At 30.2% G+C, this 11,583-nt stretch overlaps 1 protein-coding gene across 1 annotated transcript; it reads left to right on the top strand.

Moving 5' to 3' along the window:
- The first annotated feature begins 5,467 nt into the window (after positions 1 to 5,467).
- LOC102585382 (crocetin glucosyltransferase, chloroplastic-like) lies at positions 5,468 to 7,728 on the top strand. Its single transcript, XM_006367938.2, has 2 exons — positions 5,468 to 6,217; positions 6,872 to 7,728. Exons 1-2 carry the CDS (start codon positions 5,576 to 5,578, stop codon positions 7,649 to 7,651), a joined length of 1,422 nt encoding a protein of 473 aa, XP_006368000.1. The 5' UTR covers positions 5,468 to 5,575; the 3' UTR covers positions 7,652 to 7,728.
- Positions 7,729 to 11,583: the final 3,855 nt, after the last annotated feature.

The raw sequence follows: 11,583 nt of genomic DNA, 5'->3' as shown, positions 1-11,583 counted from the left end.
AAGATGTTTGGAAGAATGGCATCAGAGTAAATACTGATGATGCAGGTATTGTTAAAAGAGATGAGTTTGAGAGGTGCATAGAGATCGTGATGGGAAGCGGCGAAGAAGGGGGAAAATTGAGAAAGAATGCCAAGAAATGGAGTGACTTAGCTAAGGAAGCTATGAAGAAAAATGGTTCATCAGTTGTGAATCTCAAGACTTATGCTGATGAATTTTTACTTGATGGTAGTTGATAAAACAAATAAAAATAAATAAAATCAAGTGTTTTATTTTTCTCGTTTACATAATAGAATGGTCTATTTTCATCTAGAGAGTGAATAACGTCACTCAATCGATGACGTTATTATATTTTTTTAAAGATAATAGTGATTTTGAAGGTAAAGATTGAGAAGAAGAAATATTGAAAACATGCACTCTTATACTTGGCAAGAATTTAGGAATGTATTTCACTCATGATACAAGATTGGGGGCATATTTAAGTTCAGTTAGTCTAGTAAAGAGAAGTTTTTTAGGTTGTCAATAGTTCAAAAATAAAACTAATAATTCACGCCTAATTTAAAAGTGTTTTCAATACGTCTTTCAAGTTAATTGATATTACTTTGGGCATTGGAAAATCTGCTAAAGTGACAAAGAGTAGGTGTGACCATATGAATAAAGATGAATATATTAAACCAAGAGTTTAACTTGTATGCACTGTCGGTGTATATTTTTTTACACTAACACATACTTTTTAAGGCAAGTTTCTTTTTTATTATTAATATTTTTATTTTATAAAATATAAATATCAAATATAGTACTATAAGGTAATTAGGATTCTATTTTTATTTTACCCATTAGTTTAGGATTCTCTATCCTTACTAAATGAAATTACCATGTTTGTTTTACCCGTGTTCCTTTAACCGTATTGTTGAGTCTCTTCTTCAATAGCAGTGAAGCAAATTACAAGCATTCACCATTGAAACAGTTTAAAGAGAAAGGTAATTATTGACTATTATTTATTCGTTATTTATATCTATTTCAAATTTACAATATACGTGTAATCAAGTCCATTGCCATTAATTTTCAACATTCACAACCTATAACATTTTGTTCGTCTCTACACCAATTATCAAAATTCCTCTGTTTTCTTTTTTTAATGGAGTTTGGTGGATTCTTGCCCCTTCTTTTTTTTGGAATTCTTCTCCACTTAATTAATCTAATATTCATTAACTAGGAAAAAATAGGACTTTCTAAGGAAGACGTAATATGCAGTGTCTGCCGTTAAACCCATATTTGATGTTTGGAGCATTTATGTCTGCATTTTAAGTGTTGGAGTTCAAAGAATTGAGCATAGTGAATTCTAGTGAGCCAGAAGCTTGTTTCATGAAGAAACACCCTGAGCAAAATACAAAAGGTGTTGAAGCTTCACGGGAGGAAATAGAAAGTAACAAGAATGCAATTGTATCATTTATTTCCCAATTTGGTGGTGAAGAATTGAGAGTGATATTAGGTCATTATGGGTTAAAAGATGCCTACAACAGCTAAACTTGTGCAGAGAAACAAAAATGAAGTTGTGTGAATCTCAAATTCATGGAGAGAGATATCGAAGATGTTGCCAGGGAGAATCAAAAAGTTTAATTTCTTTATTAAAACTAGTGAATTTGTGCATATTAGAGATAATGTAATACAATTTCAGATTTTGTTAACTTGTGAATTATTTTTGGACTTTAAGTCTAAACTAGCAACAAGAACTATGACGCCACAATTTCAATCAAGTTGGGATTAGCTATATGAATCTTCATTGATCATATTGCTCCATTTAAGATATCTCAAATTGTTCTTTTAAACTCTTGAAAGTTATGTTATATTGATGTACACTCGTAGACATAAAACTGATCTCGGAAATTCAGTTAAGTTTATGGATAATTTGTGGCAGAAAATTTGTGAATGTGATTTATTTAGTTGAAAAAAAAAACTACAATGTTTAGGTTAAAGGAACACGGGTAAAACAAACATGGTAATTTCATTTAGTAAGGATAGAGAATCCTAAACTAATGGGTAAAATAAAATAGAATCCTAATTACCTTATAGTACTATATTTGATATTTATATTTTATAAAATAAAAATATTAATAATAAAAAAGAAACTTGCCTTAAAAAGTATGTGCCAGTGTAAAAAAAATATACACCGACAGTGCATACAAGTTAAACTCTTGGTTTAATATATTCATCTTTATTCATATGGTCACACCTACTCTTTGTCACTTTAGCAGATTTTCCAATGCCCAAAGTAATATCAATTAACTTGAAAGACGTATTGAAAACACTTTTAAATTAGGCGTGAATTATTAGTTTTATTTTTGAACTATTGACAACCTAAAAAACTTCTCTTTACTAGACTAACTGAACTTAAATATGCCCCCAATCTTGTATCATGAGTGAAATACATTCCTAAATTCTTGCCAAGTATAAGAGTGCATGTTTTCAATATTTCTTTCGGCTTTTTATCAAGAGTCACATGCTTCTACAAGAGTGTGAAATCACCTGTTATGTCATGTGACTGGTTGGGAGTGATCGAAGGTGTATCTAAATTTAGTTAGTCAAGTAGAAGAGTGTTTTATAAGGCTGTCAATAGTTTAGAAACGAAATTAATAATTTATACATAATTTGTTCAATACTTCTCTCAATTAACTTATACTTATGTATTTGATATGATTAAAAATATTGGTGAGCAAAAATATATATAATCTTTTTCTGAAAATATATTTATTTTAATTAATAATTGCCTATCGGAAACTGTTTCGACCTAATTATTCTTTAGCATTAAAGATGATGAGAATTAAATATTGTTGAAGTGAATAGTATGAAGTTCATACTATTCTCATTAATTTTTATAACTTCTGTGTCTTATTTTTTAACTTCTAATACGACAAGGAAAGTACATCAATTGTACACTTCCTTTCACATGCGGGTTTAATTTTTTTATTTATTTATATATATATATATATATGACCACCTTTTTTTAATAATGAGTGACCGTGAAATTTGAGTAATACATAATTATTCTTATACTATATATATTGAAGTATATGTTATCTCAACAAAGAACTTAACTATGTATCGTATATGTTATCTCATCAAAGAACTTAACTACACTATTAAAAAGAACATATTTTATTGATTTAATTATATTTTCAATAATATTATGTTTAAGTTTTTGATATATTTATTATTTTGGTAACAACTAAATTCGTAGTCATTACTTTTTGTAATTTGCCTCAAAATAAATCTTGCTCTAATATAATAATACACAAATTATTTATAAGTATAAATTACACTAATTAAACACACCATATAACAAATTTGATGGAGAAACACATGCAGATGACATTGAACTACGACCTCCTTTATCACGATGAATATATTAACTTTACACGGCACTACGTACGTACCTTTTACAACTGTGACAAATTCACAAGTTGCAAAATTAAACAAATTATTATTCCTCATTAAAATATTCTTAGAAATACTTTAAAAATTAATAAATTTTTTAAGTTTTTGATATAAAATTTAAATACTTAAAAATTTGCTTGAATTTAAAAATTCGATAAGTATCACATCAATTAAGATGAAAGAAACAACCACTTAAAAGTTGAAAATTCGACTAATGAAGTAATTACTTGGAAGCTGAAAGTTCTCTTGAATATTCCCACATCATCTTGTCAACCTCGAAGAGCAACTTTGTAACTAGTGGTATAAAATACTACTCTCTTCATTTCATATTAATTAAATTTTTGAGACATTTTTCATTTTTCAAATTAATTTAATTGTTCAATTTTCAAGACTACGTTTAGAGTGTTCTTCCAATTTTACCCTTCATTTGGATTTTCAATGTGATGACTTTAATAAATTTGACAATAATTAATAAGGGTAAAAGTGAAAACTATGTTCAATTTATGTCTTCATCTACTATTTTTAAAGGATGTGAAACACCGCAAAAATTCAATTAATATAAATTGCAGGGAGTATAAATAAGATAATGCATTTATTTTATTTAAAATAAATAAAATGACACCTATTTACGTTACCTAGAAAAGAACAAATTGGCTTTAGTCAGCACAGACGTCATTAATCCAATTATTAGTAAATACAAAAATAAAACTACATACTCCAATCAAGTAGTACTATATATATATACACTATTGGCCATGCAAACGTAAATCATGTAACAAAAAAAAAAAAAAAAAAAAAAAAAAAAAAAAGAGAACATTATATATATTGATCCATAGCATTTAATGCCATAAAATTTCCGTTAATAAAAGAAAGAGAACAACATTCCATGTGGTGGTCAACACATATTTGGTATAGCACGTGACAATTATTGATAACGAATTTAAAATTTAAATTTTATAAATTTGAAACTAACTTATTATATTTTTAAAGTTACAAATCCATAATTACTAGTATATTTATTACAATTTGAATAATATTTTATATATAAATTAATTTTTTTACATTAAAAATATTAGATTCAGATGAAATCGATACTATAACGTTAGATCAGCCCGTGATAGATGCATCAAAATCCATGCCCAACTTCAATCTCTACATTGTATCTGGCTATCTTAGATTAGGCAGTAGCTTGCCAGAAGTTTTTATTTTTATAATAATTGAATTAAAAAAAATAATAATAACAGAAACATATCCAAGACAACTCATGTCATGCATGACAAATTCTGAAATTGGGCTTACTGGCTACTGCATGAAAGGTATGGCTCACTAACAAATATAAAATACTAGTGCCCATAACGATGTGATGGAGTAGTGAGTTTACTCTCTCTTTAGTTAGAGGTCTCGATTTTTAATTTTAAATATGGAGGAAATTTTGTTAGGAGTATCACTCTCAAATGAGCTTTGCATTGCACGATTCGAATTTAGGTGAAGCTCCAGTGGTGAGAAATTACCAAACGTAATACATACAATAGTAGAATTTATTTATTTTCTTGCGTCAATTTGTTTTCTTTTTTAGATCGTTTGATAAAAATGTCTTTTTCCTTTTGGTAATTATTTAATTTTTGATTTTTCACGTGATATATTTAAGATTAGAGAATTAAAGAACGTTTTAGTACATATATTTAATTTAAGATTTTAAAACTTAAAGGTCTTATTTTCTTTTGTAAATTACGTATCAAATTAAAATTAGTTAAATAAATAAAAACAAAATATTTGTTGTGCAAGTAAGATAAATATGACATCTGGTGTTTTTTTATAGTATTAAATAAATTAAAAGAAAGAAACAAAAAGGCAGTACCGGCAAAATTTGTCTTCTCATCAATTTCGTCACCTCAAACGTCATATGACATGCATGTGTTTAAATTTGGTCGTCAAACATGTTACTCAAACGTAGAAATGGACATGATACGATAGATATTGAAACTCTTTATATATATCCCTCTAACTATCATCATATATACCACACAATAATTAAGAGTCTTACAAGTCAATGATTTCTCTAACACAATACTAAAGTCTACTTTCATTCATTTGTCCTCGAACTTTGAACTTAGGTTCTATTTTTAAGTTTGTGAGTGTAAAAATGGTGCAACCCCATGTCCTCTTGGTGACATTTCCCGCACAAGGTCATATCAATCCATCTCTTCAATTTGCCAAGAGGCTAATCAAAATGGGCATTGAGGTGACATTCACCACTAGCATTTTCGCCCATCGTCGTATGGCGAAAACCGCGGCTTCCACCGCACCCAAGGGCTTAAACTTGGCGGCATTCTCTGATGGATTTGATGATGGTTTCAAGTCTAACGTGGATGATTCTAAATGTTACATGTCGGAGATAAGAAGTCGTGGGTCTCAAACATTAAGGGATATCATTCTGAAGAGTTCAGACGAGGGACGTCCTGTCACGTCCCTCGTCTACACTCTTCTGCTACCTTGGGCAGCTGAGGTAGCGCGTGAACTCCACATTCCATCCGCGTTACTATGGATTCAACCAGCAACTGTGCTAGACATATACTACTATTACTTCAATGGCTATGAGGATGAAATGAAGTGTAGCTCAAATGATCCAAATTGGAGTATCCAATTACCAAGGCTTCCATTACTAAAAAGCCAAGATCTTCCATCCTTTTTAGTTTCATCTAGCTCTAAAGATGATAAGTATAGTTTTGCTCTACCAACATTTAAAGAGCAACTAGACACATTAGATGGTGAAGAAAATCCAAAGGTACTTGTGAATACATTTGATGCATTAGAGCTAGAGCCACTCAAAGCTATTGAAAAATACAATTTAATTGGAATTGGACCATTGATTCCTTCATCATTCTTGGGTGGAAAAGATTCATTGGAATCTTCATTTGGTGGTGATCTTTTTCAAAAGTCAAATGATGACTACATAAAATGGTTAAGCACAAAGCGTAAATCATCAATTGTTTATATCTCATTTGGGAGTCTATTGAATTTATCAAGAAACCAAAAGGAGGAGATTGCAAAAGGGTTGATAGAGATTAAAAGGCCATTCTTATGGGTAATAAGAGATCAAGAAAATATAAAAGAAGTAGAAAAAGAAGAAGAGAAATTAAGTTGCATGATGGAATTAGAGAAGCAAGGGAAAATAGTACCATGGTGTTCACAACTTGAAGTCTTAACACATCCATCTTTAGGATGTTTTGTCTCGCATTTTGGATGGAATTCAACTCTGGAGAGTTGTAGCTCAAATGATCCAAATTGGAGTATCCAATTACCAAGGCTTCCATTACTAAAAAGCCAAGATCTTCCATCCTTTTTAGTTTCATCTAGCTCAAAAGATGATAAGTATAGTTTTGCTCTACCAACATTTAAAGAGCAACTAGACACATTAGATGGTGAAGAAAATCCAAAGGTACTTGTGAATACATTTGATGCATTAGAGCTAGAGCCACTCAAAGCTATTGAAAAATACAATTTAATTGGAATTGGACCATTGATTCCTTCATCATTCTTGGGTGGAAAAGATTCATTGGAATCTTCATTTGGTGGTGATCTTTTTCAAAAGTCAGATGATGACTACATGGAATGGTTAAACACAAAACCTAAATCATCAATTGTTTATATCTCATTTGGGAGTCTATTAAATTTATCAAGAAACCAAAAGGAGGAGATTGCAAAAGGGTTGATAGAGATTAAAAGGCCATTCTTATGGGTAATAAGAGATCAAGAAAATATAAAAGAAGTAGAAAAAGAAGAAGAGAAATTAAGTTGCATGATGGAATTAGAGAAGCAAGGGAAAATAGTACCATGGTGTTCACAACTTGAAGTCTTAACACATCCATCTTTAGGATGTTTTGTCTCGCACTGTGGATGGAATTCGACTCTGGAGAGCCTGTCGTCAGGCGTACCTGTGGTGGCATTTCCTCATTGGACAGATCAAGGGACTAATGCAAAATTGATTGAAGATGTTTGGAAGACAGGTGTCAGGATGAGAGTGAGTGAAGATGGTGTGGTTGAGAGTGAAGAGATAAAAAGGTGCATAGAAATTGTAATGGATGGTGGAGAAAAAGGAGAAGAAATGAGAAAGAATGCACAAAAATGGAAAGAATTGGCAAGAGAAGCTGTGAAAGAATGTGGATCTTCAGAAGTGAATCTAAAAGCTTTTGTTCAAGAAGTTGGCAAAAGTTGTTGAAAAATTAAATTTCTTGATGAGAAATTGTTTCCTAATTGTAATTTTCTTTTTTTTTTCACAATAAAATTTGGAGTTATATACATTGACCACGTAAAAGAATTATTATAATTTACTTTTCTTTATAAGTAAACTTACTTCACCTAGAAAATATGGCATGCAACCAATCGGGCTCACCCTAAATTCAAAATTTTCAATGCAGAATATGAATTTACGTGAAGAAATGAAAAAAAATACAAGAAATAATAGATATGACTTCTGAATCTTTTTAAAATAAGTTGGTTAGATACTTAAAACTGGAATCAATAAATTTTAAATTCTGAATATACGTTTCTACTTATTATAAATTATAATCGATTAAATTACGGCCATAAATTCTATGCGTTAATTGTGTCAAAAGATTACACCATCAAGTTGATCACTTTAAATGCAACTATAAGTAATTCCTTAGGCAAATATTAATCAAAATAGGATGAAATCTTCTGTGTAAGAATTCTTTTACACCGTCAACATACATAAAATTATATCTTAAATCAAATCTATGTTTTAATTTTTGTCATTTTCATATATTAGTAAATAAAGACATGCCACGTACAATTCAATTTAATTTTTATCAATCTGTCCATTGAGTCAAAATATGAAACCTTGTGAGGTGAAAGATCACGGCCATGGAGAGTATAAATTTTGTGTTAAAATTATTAAATTTTATTGAATCTTTTGTTGTTGTAGTTCTTTTCTCACTAGGTTTTGGATGACTTATGGATTACTATATTTCCTGTTTTTATTAATTAATGTTACGCATTACTTGAGGTGAGTGTCTATCGAGAATAACTTCTCTATCTTCATTATGTAGGGATAAGACAACGTACACACCACTCTTTTCAAACCTGACTTGTGAAATGACACTGAATATATTGTTATTGTTATTATTGTAGTTTAATATAGCACATGTTCATTATTTAATCAAATTGAAATAATATAAATAGTGTATGTAGTTTTATTAATTAAAGGCACATTTTTTTATTGAAATATCAGTACAACACTTTTGTTCAATTTCATGTAATTAAAAGAATGTTTAATTGTATTCCATTTTATTAATAAGAAAACATTTTCTTTTCTTACATAAAAACATGATGTTTGAGCTGACGAATTATACTCAACTACATGGTAACTAACACTAAATTATTGAATCATACAAATTTATTCTTACATCATGTACTAGTAACAACTATGGAGAAGTTAGATGAATATTCTTTCAAAATATTAAAATAGAGAATATAAAACTGCCACAAGTTTTGTCGTAATTTTAAATGTGTCATAGAATAATGTTGGAATTTGAAAACTTACTAATTATAAAAAGAGACATTTAAAGATAAATTAAAAAGAAAGTACGATACTTAAATTGAAACGAAGAGAGTAATAAATATAGTGGCCATAGATTCCAATTACTTTTAAAATTTATAAAGCTGAAGTTGAAGATTTTTTTTTATTCGAAACTTGAAAGACAAAACCCACAACTTCTATAGCTTATGAGAGTTTATTTCAAAAATGGTGAATACCAAAAAGGAAATATCGATAGAATTATAAAGCAACACCCCCCCCCCCACCATTATTTCATCAACAACTTAGAAATATCGAAACCATTAATCAGTATTTGATGAATGATACGATTATCCACATGATGTACTATTGACAGAGTCGACAAACAACAAGGTGATCGTGTCTGTAAGGAAGTTTTACGAATCTGTAAAATCATCCTTTTGGAGAATATTTACAAGGCGTGAAAGATCTAAGGCAGGTTCGAGGACAAACATTGGTACTAATGTCTTTCCATGCATTTGCAATTTGCCTCTGAGCCTCAACATATGCCTCTTGTTTTGAAGCTCCATACTCTTTCATGTAATATTCAATGAATGAAGCTCCATGTTCTCTTTGTTGTTCGTGTTACATCAAATACATTTCAGTACGGCGTTTAAATATCTATTTTATTAAGTTCAAACTATATAATATGTTGGCGTATATATATTTACTTACTTCATGTCCAATAATATCGTCCTTTAATCGATTGATTAGTGATGAAGCTGGAGCGACCAAAGACTCATTTATCATCCATTCAAAAGTCTCGTTGGATATAAATTCCCCCGCAACAATCAAACATGCATGTAATCAAAATCATTTGATTGGAAACAGTTATAGTAGTGTTTTTCTTTTTGGTCGAACAAACACATTTTATTCTCAAAACGTATAGAACCCAGTTACAGCAAATCAAAGCATGGAAATGAAACGAAGCTAGTCCATCCTATATAATTCCATCAACTATTCCTACACTTTTCTATTTATATAATTGCTCTATCCAGTATCTATCTTTACACCTATGCTTCCTTTTTAGTATTTCAAAGATTCTCACTTTACTTTCCATTTGTATCTTCTGCAATATCATCTGTGTCTTGGCACTTTCTGATTCCAAACTGCATCATTCCTCGCCTGCCATTTATAATATACTAGTGCCGCCAGTATTGCCCATATCAGCCCTCTACTCATTTTTCCTGTTACTCCTTTCCATATCTCATGTAGTCCCACGTTTCTTTGTTTAGTCTTCAGCCAATTCAAAGTGTCTTTCAAACAGGCTTTGGAAAATTCACACTAAAAAAATATGTGAGCATTAGTTCCCGGATGAGGGCCACACAGTGGGCATGTTATATCTTGTCCAATGCCCATTTACACCATTCTCTCTCTAGTCAGTAGTCTGCATCGCATTGCTAACCAGAAGATAAAACTGCGTTTTGGGACATTTGTACGGTTCCACACTGCCCTCCACCAGTCCCTTTGTTGGCCTTCATTTTGGTTCCATTGATAGCCACTTTTGATCGTATATATTAGAATTGTTGTTTGTAAAATCAATGATATCAGTACTAATTAATGGGCCAAGTTATAGATATAACAAGCTTAGCTTAGCTTAATTACCTCAATTTTTGCATAGTAGACATAGTCTGCTTTACCATCTTTGGTCAATTCTTCTTCCATTTCATCAAAATAATCTATAAAGGCTTGATAAAGAGGTCTCATATACATCGTTATTGAATCCATAGCACTAGGGGTGTACAAAATCGAACCAAACCATAAACCGAGTCAAACCGAAAAAAAACCCGACTAGTGGTTTGGTTTGATGACTTGGTATTTAAATTATGATCATTTTCATTATGACTTTGCAATATTTATTTTATATGATGTTTCATTATTATTTTTTATTGAATATTTTAGTGTCATCAGTACTCATCTCATATTTTGTGTTATTTTCTTAAGAAACACCTTAGATAATTGTATTTTGGTTGGACTAAAGAAATATTTGGAGCACAAGTTAATTATATGTTGTATGCAAACTTTACTGAAAAAATCCAAAAATCTGAAAAAATTTGAGGTTTATTAGTTTGGTTCGATTTATAAATTTAAAAATTCGACACAATGACTTGATTTGGTATTTGAAAAACCCGAATCAACCCGAGGTTGAAAAACCTGAAAAAATCCGAATTTTATTAGTTTGGTTTGATTTATAAATTTAAAAATTTCACAAATGATTTGATTTGATATTTGAAAAACCCGAACCAACCCGATCATATACACCCCTACATAGCACTAATGTCACATCTGCACATATGCATAAATAATACATATTTTTACTCAATGTAACAACATTGCACATAGAACGAATAAAATTAATGACAAAGGCTAATAATTAAGTTTTTTATATATAAGTTTTACCTCTCTATTGCATCAGTGTAAGACACAAGTTCATCATAAGTTGGATAAGCATCATAGAGATCATCAGTGAGGTAATAATAACAATTAATTTTGTTATCATTCTTCTTGCACATATATATTGAGGCCCAAAATACACCCTCATTGCCCAAAAATAACATTCCACCAATTTGTCTCTT

This window comes from Solanum tuberosum, unplaced genomic scaffold (assembly GCF_000226075.1).
Source record: "Solanum tuberosum cultivar DM 1-3 516 R44 unplaced genomic scaffold, SolTub_3.0 contig00042, whole genome shotgun sequence".
In the NCBI taxonomy this organism is placed as follows: Eukaryota; Viridiplantae; Streptophyta; class Magnoliopsida; order Solanales; family Solanaceae; genus Solanum; species Solanum tuberosum.
This window is presented reverse-complemented; position numbering and strand designations above follow the sequence as displayed.